Here is a 17,507-nt window from a genome sequence, read left to right as displayed (position 1 = left end):
GAGTCTCAGCAATAGATGAGTGGAGACCGAGGCAGTAGGAGGCAGTCTTAGTAACAGAGTGACTATTTAGTCAAAAACTTTTCTCAGTGTCGAATACAACAGCAAGATAGGGGAACAATTTTGTTCGCGCTCAAACAGTCAAACAGCTTGTGTCAGTGGCTGGGAAGCAACGTTTGTGTTTGTGGGCGCTGAATGAAGAGTAACTGTGCGCGAGGTGTAAAGGAGAAGTGATATTGGGTGGGTTTTAAGTGGTAAATAATTTTGAGAGGCGTGTAAGTGAAGAGTAAAATCAAATGGGGTGTAAAATCAATATTCTACCCAAAGGACTTTCCAATCTGATATCAGCCCATCGGATCCAAATCTAAAATGTTTTTTATTGCTAACTGGTGAAACAAGTAAAGGCCGAGTGCTGGCAAATGGGATGAGGTTAATTTCGGATATCTGGTCAGTATGGACGAGTTGGACCGAAGGCTCTGTTTCTGTACTGCGCAACTCTATGACTCTAAGTGAAATAATTGATTGAATGAGTTCCTTGTCATGTTTTATGTCAAAGAGTTCTACATTTCTGCTACCTTTTGTGCACAGAAATATTTTGGAATGTCACTTGTGGGTGACCTGGCTCTGCTTTTCAGGTTTGATCTGCTTCTCCTGGATGCCCTTCCAACAGTAAAAGGATTCAAAAATAACCTGAGCCAAACCATAAAAACCTCCATCAAATCTACCCATTTGGCTTCTCCATTCCAGGGACTGCAGGCTGAGTTTCAATAATCTCTTGGGACTAAAGAGCTAATTTGTGGTTCTTAGGCAGCACCTGACTAAAGAAGATTTAATCCCTTTGACTGAGCAAGGTCAAGTAATGGGCACTGGAATCAGCATAGCAGGGACTCTGGGATTCTCATGATCACACAATTGTTATAATATTTGAGGAGGCCTGTGGGTTGATCATACCGTCTCTCACTCTTTCTCTCTCTCTGTACCTTTCTCTCCCCCAATTAGTAATGTGCCTAGTGTCATTCCACACTCCCAGCCTTCTCCCTTTAACTTCTGTATATTTTTCCTCTTTCGTTAACAATCTAATTCAGTTTGTAACTCCTCGATAGCTTTATCAGATTCCTGAGCATTGCGTGCCATGTCTCAGTGTAGAAGCATTCTTCTTGGCTTCTTTTGCCAATTATCACAAACGTGTGCCCTCTCATCCTTGATCCTTTTCCCATTTCCCTTATCCATTCTGCAACCCATAATAGTGCATTAAATATCAGCAATCAAAGGGAGAGCATGTTGGGTTAAATGGTTAAGTTTAATGGAATATTGGACTGGGTATAAAATGGGTTGCTGATTCACTGTTGTCCTCAGGATGATGATCAACCTTGTTGTATATGTGTGACATCACCAGGGAGTTATACACTCCCTGTTCACAATCTGTCTGAGCCAGAACTTTACAATGTCACAAGAGAGAGGAGTGCTGTAGGAAGACTCCAATCCTAGATCAAGACAATAATAAAGAGTCAATGGAAAGTGGTCAGCCAGTGTTCAACTAGGGACCATGGAACAATTCAGGAAAATTAAAGTTGGCGCAGACTTGATGGGCCGAAAGGCCTTACTCCTTGCTGAAAACCTCTGACTCTGTGACTCCATGTGCCTACAAATTCAGGAAATCTGCTCATCGTCATGCCCCTTGGGAACTTCTGATTCTGTAGTTAACATTTCTGATTTCCTCTTTGATCCTGGTTCAATCCTGAACAGGACTGCAGACCTGTTCTAGCTGCAGCTGAAATATGTTACTAATTCCTTAGGAAGTGGTCAAATTGGGCCAATTTGGACTAATGTAGAAAAGATGTGAATTTGGGCTCAGGATCAAATTTGCTGCATCTACTTTCCTGAGGCTTGCATGAATAGAAAAGGTCCCGTCAGTTTTGACGTGATAATGAGCTCCTTCTCCCTATCCTGGGAACTTTCCTCTTCTTAGAAGTAAAAGCAAGTGGTGGAATGGTTCCTTTGATCATTTTAGTTGGCTGCAGTACAGTCTCACTGCCTTCTTTTTTACCTAAAACTGTCAAGGAAGGAATTTCAAGCCCATAATGGTTACATATAGTGTGTGGTCTGTTAACATTTGAGAAATGGGACAATGAGTGTGGGTAGGGAATCCCTTGGTGGTTATTTACCTGATCAATAATGTACAACCTCAGAGCCTATGGGATTTTGATCAGTCTCAATTACTGTCTGGAAGACGTAAATTGTTATATCTACCGCAGACAAAAGACTTCCTGCTTTCTTGCATATAAAATCCTTTTTTTGATTTGTTTTTTGTAAGCAACGGTGATGTTAACGTGTGCTGGGTTATTCCCCCATTCCCTTGAGATAGAGGCTCAGCCATGACCATATGAAGGATATTATTAAGCTGGAGAGGGTTCAGAAGAGATTTACCAGGATGTTACTGGTAATGGAAGGTTTGAGATTTAAGGGGAGACTGGTTAGGCTGGGACTTTTCTCATCAGCGCGTAGGAAGTTGAAGGCTGACCCTACAGAGGTTTATAAGATCATGAGGGGTGTAGATACAATGAATGGCAGGTATCTTCTCCCAAGGGTGGGGGATTTCTTGACTTAAAAAAGACATATGGGGCAAATCTTTTACACAGAGAATGGTTTGTGTGTGGAATGAACTTCCTGAGAAAGTGCTAGGTGCGGGTACAGTTACAACATTTAAAAGACATTTTGATAAGCATGTGAATAAGAAGTGTTTGGAGGATATGGACCAAGTGAGGCAGCTGGCACTAGTTTAGTTTGGGATTATGGTCAGTATGGACTGGCTGGACCAAAGGGTTAGTTTCCACGCTGTGTGACTCTATGATTCTATGTTGAATGGTAGAACAGGCTCTTGGGGACAAATGGCCTATTTCTGCATCTAGTTTCTTTGTTTCCCCGTACCCTTCCTAGATGATGGATTAGCAATTTGCAAAACTGCCTCTTTAACACCAATGGCAAATTATTTACTTAGTGTCTTTAATCACAGCGACATTGTAAAACAAAATAAGACTTCAACCCACATGGGATATCGAGGCAGTTGGTCAAAGAGGTGGGTTTTAAGGGCTGTTTTAAAGAAGGAAGGTGAGGTGGAGGAGTTAAGGGAATAAATACCATCGCTCAGAGCCCTGGTAACTGAAAGCACAGTCACCATGTTGAGTCTGGGAAGCAAAACAGCCAGAATTAGAGAGTGTAGATATTTGGGAGGATTGTGGAAATTATGAAGGTGGGGTGGGATGAGGCTGTGGGAGATTCAGACAAATGGATGACATTTTTAAAATCATAATGTTGCTTGACTAGGAACCAGTGTAGGTTAGTGAGCACGGTATTTGGGGGTGTTGACACAGGACTGGCTGTGATGTTAAGAAACAGGTAGCAGAATTTGAGATGACCACAAGTTTACAATGAGGGGAATGTGGGAGCTCAGCTAGGTGTGCATGGAATGGATAAATCTGAGGTAATGAAGGTCTGGGTGAGGTCCTCAGCAGCACATGAGCTGAGATAGGACTCAGTTGGGTGATGTTATGAGGTGAACAATAGTGGCCTCAGAGAATATGAGATAAGAAGCTGTTCTTGGGACCAAATGAAACACCCACCGCACAGTACTGTTCTGTTCTCTGAACTCAGTGGAGGATTTGGAAGGTTATCCCTCCTGAGTCTAGTTTGGAGACACAATGAAAGAGGGGAATTATTCAATTGGAACGAGTGGAGGGCACCGCTACCTTACCACCAAGGCCAGTGGATCATTTCCCACTGCGCCATCAATTGTGGTCCTCATGGACAATGTTAGTGGGCTCTTCAGGGTCTCATAGCCTCACTACTGGAGTCCCACACTGCACCTTCAATGCTTAACCCCACACAACACAGTGGAGTGCATTATCTGAAATCCCTCTCTTGTTGGCTCCTGAAATAGACCGTGTCGTGAAGGAAACCCCACCCCACCCCCCCCACCCCCCCCCCCCCCACCCCACCCCCAAAGCCATTCCAGCGTGGTTCACAGTTGAGAGTGTGGTGCTGGAAAAGCACAGCCGGTCAGGCAGTATCCGAGGAGCAGGAGAGTCGATGTTTTGAGCATCTTCCTGATGAAGAGCTCATGCTGTGAACGTCGATTCTCTTGCTTCTCAGATGCTGCCTGACCTGCTGTGCTTTTCCAGTGCCACACTTTTTAACTCTGATCTCCAGCATCTGCGGTCCTCACTTTCTCCCAGTGTGGTTCACAGCCAGTTAAGACCCTTGGGAGTAGAATCACTGTTGGAACGTGGAGTCAGTTACACGCACGTAAAGCTCAACCAGATACTTCTGTTTGAGGGGCTAATTGATGAATAAATGTTTACACAGCTACAATCGAGAACTCCCCTCCTCTTGTCTGCACAGAAGCAGCAGCCTAGACTTTGTGCTTCAGGCCAGGGGTGTCCTGGCTAATACATGCCCCTCAGCTGACACCTAAAGATCATTCATCTGTTTTACTATTCCCTCACCCCAATCACAATCCTTGTTCTTGTTCAGCCATGTGCTGTGGGATAGTGATGTTTATGCTGCCAGGCTCACTCTGCCCCCCGGGCTCCCTCTTGCTGTCCCATTTTGGTTCACTCTTGTGAATTCCCACATCGTGCCCCTTCCCCCCGAGCAGACTCTGCTGTCTCGCAACCTGCAGGTCAGGGGTCAGGGGCCAGCAGATGCGTTCGGGCTGCATCTGGAGATCAATTTGATCCCCCTCGACCCTGTTTACGTCTCCACTTTTAGTCTCACTGAGATGCTGGAGCCACTTCACAGCAAAGAAGAAAGATGATGTGTGAACGCCTCACTGAGAGTTATAATTCATGTCAGTGAAAGTGCCATTGCAACGTGACACCGTTTCACTGCTGAAATGAGCCAGATCCCCTCGTGCGTTTTATATTTAAGATTGCACAATCTCCCATCTTTATATTTTCCAGACAATCCTCTTTGTCAGCCACTTTGATGCTTTCCCTCCCCCCCACTCTTTGTCCTGCTCAGGCACACAACTGCCCTGTGGCTAAAGGTAACCCCTTGCACTGAAAGGACTCGGACTTCTCCCAGCCGGCCTTCTTTCGTCAAGATGCTTAGCTTCACCTTTGCGCCTGCTTATGGTTACACAGCTGACTGTAGGGCAATCATAAATGTGGAGTAGTACAGTCAAACTCCAACATATTGTACAACCTCGCCGTTCTCCAATAAGCCTTTTCGGCAGAATTATTCATGAAAAATTTTAACTCCAGCTTGCATTGCATTGAGTATCTTAGGACAGAAAATGTCCTGAAGTACAACACTGTCTGAAACAGAGCAATAGTCGAAAACTGGAACAAGTGTGCAGGCCAGAACAAGCTTGAATAGGAGCTTTGTTGAGTTTGATTTAGCTAACAAATGGTGGTCATCCATAGCCAATGGCAGACTCTGTTGACAAGAACATGTTTGCTTTTTAAGAGCAAGCACAGTTTCTGGGTTACTGTGAATGGAGCTCTCATTTGGGACATTCATGTTAAATTTTCCGCATTCCTTTCTTTGATTATTAACCAGCGGTGCAGTAAAGAAGTGCCCCCCCCCCCCCTTTGGTGAGAGCAACCCCTGCAGCAGGAAGGATAGACAATGGGCTGCTCTTCTAGTGGATGTTTCGGGATATTATCGAATGGCGTGGAGTGGTAGAGAGCAGTCTGACTGTGGAACACTCGGGTACACTTTACTTGACCTCATTCCTCATTGCCATGTGGCACCTCAGAAAGAGAAAGTCTCAGGTTTACTAAAAAAGGGGCTTACTTATACCTCCTAACCACTTGACAAAACATTTCTGCCATGCCCCTGAGCGATTTCTCAACATTTTATATTGATGGAGCTTTATTAGTTATTCGTTTTATAAACCCTAATCCTTCCCGCAGGCACTTTTGAAATAAAAGGGAATAGATAAAATTACATTTTCAAATGCGCTGAATTATTCATTAAATATCAATCAGGTTCTCCCTGAGCCAACTCATTTTCCTTTGTGGCCCCATAGCTCCCATTGTCTTCTCCATTCAAACAGAACAGGTTGGATAGATTAGATTACTTACAGTGTGGAAACAGGCCCTTCGGCCCAACAAGTCCACACCGACCCGCCGAAGCGTAACCCACCCATTCCACTACATTTACCCCTTTTCCTAACACTACGGGCAATTTAGCATGGCCAATTCACCTGACGTGCACATCTTTGGACTGTGGGAGGAAACCGGAGCACCCGGAGGAAACCCACACAGACATGGGGAGAATGTGCAAACTCCACACAGTCAGTCGCCTGAGTCGGGAATTGAACCCGGGTCTCTGGCGCTGTGAGGCAGTAGTGCTAACCACTGTGCCACCGTGCCGCCCACGGATAGTTGATCAGGTACACTATTACTATGTAATAATACTTGCAGAAACCAGAGTCCATCACATTCAGTGTTAGTTTGAAATACCTGGAGTTATGTTAACATTATGAGTTTAATTTCAGGTCTGACTTTTGCTCTGAGGCCTTCACATGACAATCACTTCGACCAGCTGATTGTGAAATCTGCCTCCCTCCCGAGCAGTTTACTCTGAGTAGATCCTGTCCTTCACAGTAAGGTTTATTAATTTTTTTATATGTTTCCTGGAGTCAGGCTGATCGTTGTAACATCTTATTTGCAGATGTCGATGAATGTGCAAACAGCACGGTGTGCGGCACTCATGGATTCTGTGAAAACACAGCTGGGTCCTTCCGCTGTCTCTGTGACCAGGGCTTCCAGGATCTACTGGAGGGGCAAGGCTGTGTGGGTGAGTTCCTGTTCTTTGCCAAGTAATGCTTCAAAGGCTGAACCACGGACTCTGTTCAGACAACCTGCAGCAGGATCGGAGCACATTCCAGGGATAACAGTGAAGCCCAATAGCTAAAGAATGGATGGATAGTGTGTGGTTATGTGTGATCACAAGACTGGAGCACAGAGAACAGCAGCATCAAAGTCTGAGAGAAGGTACTAGGCTTGCACTTTTCTCAGTCATTTTAATCCGTAGTGCTTCCTTGAGATGGTAGAGAGCATGTCCACATAATACACTACAGCTTTCATACTGCAAATCACAAAGACTGAAATTAACTTTCACCAATGTAAATACTAAATACCTTGAAATATTAAGGGAAATAAAGCACTCTGTGCATTCTGTACAAATCACAGATAGCTGCAAACAGGGTCTATCAGTTTGTACTGAAAACACTGAATCCATTCTTATGAGTTTAATACTAAGCTGCAACTAGCAAATAATTCCACTAATAATCTGCGGTATTCCGCTTTCACCTTCAATTTACAGTAAACAGTCCATGAGGTCCTACCAGAAATTATATTACACACAAATCTCCTCTCAACTTATTTCACACAAGAACCCATTCATTTATCCTTCTATTCCCAATCATGTGTTCATCTAGCTTCTCCCCCTTATCTGTTTGCTCTATGTCCGTGGGGTGTCATACACTTGGGTGGAATCCAGCTGCAGTTTTCCTAAATGGGACTTCAGTTAACTGTGACCCACTTCACTGGGGTCTTCCTTTATTTTGGAAGCCATTTCCAGGGAGGCCAAAGAGCCAGATGCATGTATTTTGTTCACGGCCTGTGGGTGTCGCTGACTGGGCCAACACTTATTGATGGAAATGTGTTGCTGGAAAAGCGCAGCAGGTCAGGCAGCATCTAGGGAACAGGAGAATCGACGTTTCGGGCATTAGCCCGCTAATGCCTGAAACGTCGATTCTCCTGTTCCCTAGATGCTGCCTGACCTGCTGCGCTTTTCCAGCAACACATTTCCATCTCTGATCTCCAGCATCTGCAGACCTCACTTTCTCCCCAACACTTATTGCTCATGTCGGTGGTTCTGGAGTCGTATGGAAGCCAGACCAGTTAGATTTCCTTTTCTAAAGGACACTAGTGAACCAGAAGGGTTTTTTTTTTATCAATGGTTATCACTAAAACAGCATTTTTAAAAAAAAAAGTGGAATCTGATTTTCTTGCACGCTTTTGACCCTGCTATTTACTCTTTGTGCCTGAGTTTTTAAAATTATTCATGAGATGTGGTTGTCTCTGGGTGGGCCCATCCCTAATTGCCGAGAGGGTAGATAAGAGTCAACCACATTACTATGGGTCTCGAGTCACATGTGGGCCAGACCGGGTAAGGACGACAGTTTTCTTTCCTCAGGGACCAGATGGGATTTTCCGCCAACAGAGTCATAGTCCATAATTCCAGATTTTTATTGAATTAATCTTCCATCATCTGTTATGGCGAGTTTCAAACCCTGATCTCTGGATTAACAGTCCAGTCATAATACCACTAGCCTCCTCTCAGTTGTCCCAGTGATTAGGCATTATCTGATTGTGAAAGGTGTCACTACCGAGACTGATCCCATCCTCATCCAAAACCCACAAGCCCAATGGGGAGCATTGGATAAGCATTATTATGACAGATTGCCCTGTCTGATAGAGAGCCCTTTGTAGCTCCCTCTTCCAAGCAGCCTGCCTCCCGCCATCCAGGTTTGAGATCCAATCCTTGGTTTCCAGGAGACTTGAAGCTGAAAAAAATGCGAAAAGGAGAAGGTTTTGAAGAGAGATATTGGACTTGGCGAGGGAGATTGGAAACACTTGTTGGAAGTGCTGCAATCTAATAAGCCATCTTAAAACCACAGTAATTGAATACTTAAGGAGAAAATGAACCTGCTTATTAAACCTAAAGTCGGCAATAATTTGTATTTTGCTGCAGCTGCAGCCATAGCTCGTCAAATGGAATTTATTTCCTGACATTTATGAAGCAGAATTAATCAAACGTGAAAGCAGAGTTTATTTGTTAAAAAAACAAAAGAAGTGAAAGCGTAAACCTATAAGGATAAAATTCCGAATCTGGAATGGGGAACTGGTTGACTAGAGTATCTGCTGCCGGAAATACTGTCTGGTGCTGGATACGCACACTCTCTGCTTGGAGTTTGATAAAATACCTCCTTAAGCAAAAAAGCTCTGTAGACATTTGGCCTGTTTTGCAGACTAGTTTTTTTTTTTGAAAAATTGCTTTCACTGGCCAGTGTTCTTCGTTCTGTCAGGCTGTGTATATCTCAAGTGAGAAATCCCAGTGCTCCAATTTCATTCTGAAACATAGTCTAACAGGCTGTCCATCACTCCCCAGTCTGTGTGTCAGTGCACAAACCACAACACCTCGTTCCTTTAGTCAGTATGATGGATTGGCACACACGTCATCAATCACATTTACAGCATGGAGGTTCCACCGTAGAAACTTGTACTTTACGCCCAGCCTGGCACAGCAGACACTGAGAGTGGAACTCATGATCTGTGAATAGGCTGATCTGAGGCGAGGGATGTGGCTTGATAGGACAAACAGAAAAGACAAAGTCACCTGCTGGACGTCTGCAAACCAACTGAAGACGCTCACAGAGAGGAGAGGCGTTTTACACAGCTGCTCTACTTGTTGTAAATCTCTGCATTAAACATCACCATTTCTGAGTGGAGAAAAGCATTTATTTAGGGAAATGAGAGCAACGTAGAAATGTTTGTCATAATTTGAAAGATGGAGCTGCGTGCAGCAAAGATTTATGTCAGGTGCCATAATGAGTTGTAATTATTTTATTGCTTTAAATTAAAGTTATTAGCATTAATGTATCATTAGGTGCAAGCTTAATATTAGTATCATAGTAGCTGCTGCTTCCATCCTTTAAGTTGTGAATCTTTGCTCCTTTATTGATAGCATTGAAACAAATTAAACTTATTGAAACCTATTAAAACATATATCATTCTTAAAGAGCTTGACCTTGAAGGTAGGTTATCCCCCTTGTGGGAGAGTCTCAGACCAGAAGGAATACTCTCAGAATAAGGAGTTGTCCATTTATGACAGGGATGAAGAGGAATCTCTTCTCTCAGAGCGTAGTGAATCTGTGGAATTCTTGACCACGGAGGGCTGTACAGGCTGACTCATTAAATATCTTTAAGACTTGAGGGAGACAGAGTTTTAATCAGTAAGAGAATTGAGGGTTATGGGGGGAAATGCAGATTAGCCATGATGTCATTGAATGGTAGAGCAGATTTGATGGGCTCAATGGCTCACTCCAGCTCTGACACCTTAGTTCGTTGGGGTACTTGTATTTTAATTTTCCTCTGTACATCTTCTGAGCTAAATTCTACCACCCAGCCCCAACTTTAGATAGGTTGTCTACCTAAAATGAAACCAAACTCTATTGCTCTCTTTGTGGCATATAACATGCACATTTCAGAAGCGAAGTTAAAAATCACACAACACCAGGTTATAGTCCAACAGGTTTAATTGAAAGCACACTAGCTTTCGGAGCGACGCTCCTTCACCAGGTGATAGTGGAGGGCTCAATCCTAACACAGAATTTATAGCATGGTGTTGTGTGATTTTTAACTTTGTACACCTCAGTTCAACACCGGCATCTCCAAATCATTTCAGAAGTGATGTAAGATAAACTGCTAAGGATTTCTCACCCATCAACTAAGTGCTCAGAATAGCTTATTTATTGCTCAGTTGGTAAACTCAGAATAGTGGGACTTAAAGCTATAATTCTCAATCCTTGCAATCTCCTGCTGAATGTTGCTGGTTTTACAAATATACGGTCTCCTGAGCGGTATTAATCTTTAAAGAAAATAAACACTGGAGTGGATTTCAATGGAATAAGCAGCAGTGTGACCTTTTGGGCTCAGTAGTTTCTAGCAGTAGTATCTTCATTCCCATTTATATGATAAACTTCCTCACATTTTCCCACCCATTGCACGGTGTTACAGAACCTGAGTGAGGGGACAGGGAGACAGCCACTTCCTGAGCATTGGCATACACTGCCAGGAAGTGTGCAACAACAGCGAGGGGTTACGTTTCCTCTCTTCCCTTCCCTCTCATGATGTTTCCACCTCTGCCAGCCTGGTGGACTCCCTCACATGGTCTGACTAAGTTTATGCTCAACGCATGGGAAACTGTAGGTGTGTGAAATTTTTAAAAAAATCAATATCCCACATGAGTGTACAAAGACAGCAATGCTTTGTAGTTTGATCATGTTGTTCAAGGTGGACAGATTGTTGTATCTGTGAGCTGGACTAACACACAGCCTCTTAAGAACCCAGTGGACCTCCCATTGTCATACGCCGGTCCTATTTAGCATCCACATCATCCTCAGGTGGGAATATGGTGTGCCATTCAACCCATCTAGTGTGTCCTGTCCCTCTATTAGATCATTACAGAGAAAGACCCGAATTCATTGCATCATCCCATATTTCTTATCTTTCAAAGCCCTCCCTTTACAAAATTCTCTCAACTTCAGTTTTGAAAATTGTCATTGGCCCAGCAAACTTCTAAATTTGATGTGACCTTTTCTCATCATCTAACTCTTACAGCTGGTGAATCCTTGCTGCCTCTTCCAAGATCAATATACCCTTCCCGAGCTGCAGTACGCAAAATTTGAACAAAGGTCGCTAGAACAAGGGCTTCTTTCCACAGATGCTGCCAGACCGGCTGAATTTCTCCAGCTATCTGTGTGTTTTGTTTTAGATTTCCAGCGTTGGCAGCTTTTTATGCGTATTTTTTCTCTCCAGTTCGGGCCTGACTAAGAATTTGGTCAGCAGAAGTAAGACTTCCTCACTTTGGCATTGCAAACCCATTGGGATAAACTGCAACACGACCACCATTTTGCTTTTTGTTCACCTATGCACCAAGATATATAAAGCTTAGAAACAGGAATAGGCCATTTGGCCTTTCAAGCCAGCTGTGCCATTCAGTAAGATCATGGCTGTTCTCACTACAGTCTCAATCCCACTTCCCTCTCTGTTCCCCATAATCCCCCATCACAACTCTCTCAACAATGGGACACGGACAAACAAATCCCTGGAGATATTCAGGCTTGGCACTTTCAAATCCAAAGTGGATGAACCCACACACCTCCACATGGAACTCGTTTCTTGCACAGTTTTAAATCAATCCTTGAATTGGCTCTGAAAAAAATGGAACAATAATGATTGGGTTTAATTCTTTTGTGTCAGGATTGACTTTTGCTTGGCACCACCAGTGACTTTAAATTTTTGTATTCTTCTCTGTGGAAAGTTCTGCTCAATAAACAATGTGTAAAGTATCAAATTAGTCTTACGGGGAATCAAGTTAGTTTGATGATTGTAATACTGGACCTGAAAACAGAGCTAAGAACCTTTCTCAGTGTGCTGTGAAGATGGTTGAGGATGAGGTTTGGAATGCAAGTCCGTAAGAATGCAATTGAAGTGAGATTCACTTGGAATTCCGTCAGCTGTTTGCTTCTATAGGGGGCACTAGGTGCTGACAGGGTCACAACATGCTCCATTGCTCCATTGCCCCAGGTTCATTGTGACAAGCCCTTGAGCAGAATTTAATGTACCTGTGATGATTGAACCTTAACGCTCACCTCCCCACCCAGTTATGACCGTGAGCTCAGGAATGGATGGGAAGGTTTCGAGCTGGCATCTGCATGATTTTAGGTGTCTCTCCCCCCAATCCCTGTTGAAAGCACACCTGTAAGAGCATGTAAACTCCACCAGTGCATTTTGAGCTCAGTCCAGGTTGTGGAGATTAGATTGAGGTTCATATTTCCTGCAGAGCATTCCAATGACATGCAGTTTGTGGAGGTGTGACCTTGATGCAGATGATATTATTTGTTTAATCTTGATTAGAGTATATTAGGACCAAATCTTGGTGCTATGAGGGTGCTGGTATATGTTTAACCCAAAGAGACACGTGCTGGATCTGTATTTTATTCATTCGTAGAATTGCGACAGTGTGGAAGCAGGCCATTCGGCCCACTGACCCTCCGAGGAGCAGCCCACCTAGACCCAACCTCCCTCCCCCATAATCCTCACAGCTAATCCACCTAGAATGCACATCCCAGGAGACTATGGCCAATTTAGCATGACCAATCCACCTGACCTGCACTGGGAAGAAACGGGAGCACCCGAAGGAGACCCACGCAGACACGGGGAGAATATGCAAACTCCACACAGTTGCCCGAGGGTGGAATCGAACCTGGGTCCCTGGCGCTGTGAGGCAGCAATGCTAACCACTGAGCCACCACCATAATTTTGTTGTTTGGAAAGACTTGTCCATCCAAGGTCTCTGATGATCGTCCAGTGGAGTTTGCACCTACTCAGGAATTAATCTTTGCAATTTTAACTTTGAATCCAAAAGCTCAACCCATCCCGGGAATGTTTCCCTTACGGAAAGAATTAGGAATTGTTTTGAACAGGTTAGTTTGCAAACTTCCTCCCTACTCCTTTATTTTGAGCTGGAACTGGAGTGTAAGTTGTGAGGTTCTCAAAATGGCCCAATTCCGAAGCCAAAATTTCCCCTCAAAATTATAGAAACCTGATCGTCTCGGCCATGTGTGAATGTGAGTGGAAGTACAGATGATCGCGGAAACATCAGTTATAGAAGTATTGAGAGGGCACTGCGTGTGGGCTGTTCCTTTTTCTCATTTAATGCTGCCCCCTTTCTCACCTCCAGATATAAACGAGTGTGAAATGATCAGCGGAGTTTGTGGTGAAGCTCTCTGTGAGAATGTGGATGGCACATTCCTTTGCATCTGTCCGGATGATGTCCAGGAATTTGACCCAATGACCGGGGAGTGCCGCTCCCCTGAGCCTCCAGGTATGGCAAGAAAAATCCCTGAGGTCCATTCAAACAGTGTAACCTTATCTTCTTTGTGCTATAATCCTTGGGATATGGAACGGGCAAATGCACGAAAGAACATTTGGAAGGGATTTCTTTCTTGGACCTGGGTTCCACATGTTAACACCTAGCTCAGATTCTAATATATAGTTTCACAGCACTTAATAATATCTGAAATATTGTTATGGATAGATACCTCGGGGTTGGTTTGAAAGTCTAGCGGACGGAATTTAGTTCTGTTGTTGTTGGCGCTGAACCATCTTTTGCAGTAACAGCAAGCTATTCTAGAATATACACATTTCTGAAGTATGCCTTTGAGAGTGACAACAGTATCACTTTGCATTAATTTGAAGGGTATTGCTAACCTTTCTCACACAGAAAAGCTCTTGTTTCACTGCAGCAGTGGAAAAGCTTCAGATTCTGCTCCCTTTCCAACCCAGATGACATTCTGAAATGAATAGTCCATTCTTGCAAATTTAATCTCTGTCGGCTGATAAGGATTTGGCATTCTTTAAGGATTTCAAATGATACGTCAGAGCTTCCACCTTCCTGTCCCTCTCCCCCAACTGTGAATGGCACATGACATTCTCTGTAAACTTACTGCCTGTCAAAATCCCCTTTTGCGTCATTTCAAGTAAATTAGGAGCAGGTACAAAGTTAAAAATCACACAACACCAGGTTATAGTCCAACAGGTTTAATTGGAAGCACACTAGCTTTCGGAGCGACGCTCCTTCATCAGGTGATCACTCTGTATTGCAAATCAACCATCCAGTCAACTGAGCTAACTGACCCCTGAGGAGCAAATGGAGGCTGGGCATTTGGGAGGTCTGGGCTATCAATGGGACCTGGTTGGCAGAGCCCAGTAGGGAGGCTGGTTTTGAGAGGTACAGGGGACGGATGGGCTAACGGATGCATCACTATGTGGTTTAGGTGGGTGGTGGGTGTTGCCTCTGCTGAACAAAGGAGACCTCTGAAGGGTGTACTTGGGATTTCTGCCCTCTTGCCCGACACACTGTCCTCGCAGCTAAAGCTGGTAGGCTATCCCCCTTGCTGTGGGTAAAACAGCAGTCAGAATAAAGAGGTACTCGAGTTCACTGGCCCCTTAAAGGCCTGAAGGAGCGCATAAAGCCTCCATCTCCCCCTTCAGAGAATGGGAGACATGTGGGAGGAAGCTGGAAGGACACAAACTCCATTTCACAAACCCACCTCACCTTCAGATCCACTGGTGGGACCGGGTAAAATTACACTCGTGGCTTTGTCAAATCAATCCTGCTGAAACCTCTGGTTAAATTAAAGTGACATATCGAAGAGCGATTACTCATTTAAAGCTCATATAGTAATGGAGAAAGATTGAGTGGTTCAGATTCCAGTCCTTCCTTGAGTAAACCTAGCCTGGATTGAGTTTCACTCAGTTAGATTCCACCACAGTGATTGAATCTACATGGTACAGGTGCTCCAACTAATACCCCTAAATAAGTCGAGAATCAAAGGCAGTATTAGGGGCAGGGCTGCGGATTTAAATTTCAGCCCCCGATAATTTGTGCGATGTCTGCTATGAATACTCGGATATTGTGTTACATGAGTTGCACATTTCACTGAAGAAATCGAGACATTCTCTGTGCCGAGTATTCCAAACACATTCCAGTGTTTGACATCTGAGTGCAGCTCCTGCATGTGCTGTAATTGTTTGGTGGAAAGCCGCGACTGTGTCTTTTTCAAAGCACCTGTGGCTATGATGGAAGTTTGCCCAGTCAGAACAGACCCAGATATTGCAAAAAAAAACACCAGCATTATCCATAGACGGAGAATGTTATTATGATCCTAGCTGATGTAAATACCGGACAAGTCCGATCCCAGACAGGAACCTGGCTTGATAGATCAATTTTTAATTTGTCGCTAAGATTTAAGCACACGATGCTGCAGATAACAAAAAAGAATCAGAAGCTTATTATTAACAAAAGGAATGAAGGTAAAATAGGATAAACCCAAGCCATCTACTTATAATACAGGTGCGAAGGTTTTTAAACAGACTGTAAAAGTATAATACCAACATTTCCCAAAATGCTGCTTCATAAATTGAGAAGTAATAGAATGGCTTTTATATATTACTGAAAATCTATGCCTGGTACAGTGTCTGAAACATCACTCACTATATTACTCTTACCACAGTTCTGTACCTAACTCGACAATAGATTTAAGTCACTTGTGACTTCAACCTTTTGAATGGAACTACAAATATCTTCTTGGAGCTATAGTGTGCTTGAGCTTTACTGTACAAGTTAAAAATTACACAACACCAGGTTATAGTCCAACAGGTTTATTTGGAAGCGCTAGCTTTGGGAATGCTGCTCCTTCATCAGCTTTACTGTACTTTGCATTAAGTAACCCTCTTCAGAGTTTTATCCTAACACGTCTGGTATGGAACTAACATTAACTCTTCATTCTAAAGCCACTCCACTATAGATCCTTCCATCTCAGGAGCATGGTTTACACCGCCGTCCTGTTTCAATTACTTCACTGGTCTGACCCAAAACTCAAAGTTAAACTTTTAAAAAAACAACTTTTTTCTCTAAGTTATGGGTGTTTCCCTTAAGCTTAAAAAAACTCTGCCGATTTTCTAAACTCAAACTTGTTCAGGGGTAAAACCCCACTAACATACAAAAAAACCCCTTTATTCTAAAGCTAGCGCTCAAACGCTGTTTTAGAAGAAAATGCAATGTTTACGGAAATGTTTACGATATAATCATTGACTAGACACACAAAAAATCCAGTGGTTACCAATTCAAAGTCAGAATCCTAAACATACAATAAATAATACTGAAATGTATAAATCACACCGTTTACACCAATGTCACGAACTGCAGTGAGGTTTTAATTGTTGATGAGACAACCATTTACATGTACTCCGTCTAACTCAGGGTACTGTACTTGCAGTTTATAATTCAGGGCTTGATTTTCAGTCTGGAAACAAAAAGTACTGGAAATCACAATGGAGCAGGCAGCATCTGTGGAGACAGAGAGAAAGCTAATGTATCGAGTCGGGATGACTCTTCATCAGAGCTCTCTCTCCACAGATACTGTGATTTCCAGCGATGTGGTTTTCAGTACAGATCCCAGCACCTGCAGTGATTTGCTCCTCCATTGATGCTTAGAACCTTCCTAACAGCACGGTGGGTGTCAAAACACCCCAAGGACTGCAAATGTCTCACCACCACTTTCTCCAGGGCAATTGGGGAACGGTCAGTAAATGCTTCTGTGCCTACCATGCCCATATCCCATGAACAGGTTAAAGAAAAAGACGTCAGCATCATTGTAGTTTTATGCTCACCATTCACAAAGTGGGCTTTTCGGCTTTGCTACAGCTGTCTCTGAGGCATGTCACTTTCTCGCTGGAGTCCCATTGCAAGTATTTTCTTCCAGATGTCATACCTGAGATTACTGAGGCTAAGTTTTCATTAAAAAACAAACTGAATCGCCAAATGTCATCTCGAAGCATTAATAGCAGTCCAATGGAATGAGAAGGAATTTAACTCATTTGATGGCTTTAAGCAATGACTCCTCTTTATTTAGAGCTGTTTCTTTAATCTTACGTTGAATTTGAAAGATTCCTCTGAGTGAAGAAATTTCTCATCGTAATCCCAAATGGCTGACACCTTGAGGCAATTCTAGACTCTGTAGCTAAGGGCAATAATCGCATAGCGTTTATCTTACTTAGCACTGAAGAACTTCAAAAACTTCAATGGGATCACTTCATGTTTATCTCAACAGCAATAAATGTGGGCCCAATCCATTCACCCTTTCCTTG

General features: G+C 43.4%; 1 protein-coding gene across 5 annotated transcripts in view; it reads left to right on the top strand.

Moving 5' to 3' along the window:
* ltbp1 (latent transforming growth factor beta binding protein 1) overlaps positions 1-17,507 on the top strand; it is a 425,536-nt gene that overhangs the window by 274,611 nt on the left and 133,418 nt on the right. For all 5 annotated transcript variants that reach the window (XM_043695510.2, XM_043695509.2, XM_043695511.2 and 2 more), the window contains 2 exons: positions 6,676-6,801; positions 13,537-13,680. In XM_043695510.2, the coding sequence (XP_043551445.2) occupies positions 6,676-6,801; positions 13,537-13,680 (270 nt within the window). The remainder of the gene's footprint in view (positions 1-6,675; positions 6,802-13,536; positions 13,681-17,507) is intronic.

This window comes from Chiloscyllium plagiosum, unplaced genomic scaffold, assembly GCF_037043375.1.
Source record: "Chiloscyllium plagiosum isolate Xiang-an unplaced genomic scaffold, Cpla_swu_hap1 HiC_scaffold_10, whole genome shotgun sequence".
Taxonomy (NCBI): Eukaryota; Metazoa; Chordata; class Chondrichthyes; order Orectolobiformes; family Hemiscylliidae; genus Chiloscyllium; species Chiloscyllium plagiosum.
The sequence above is the reverse complement of the archived record's forward strand: the minus strand, read 5'-3'. Positions and strand labels throughout refer to the sequence as shown.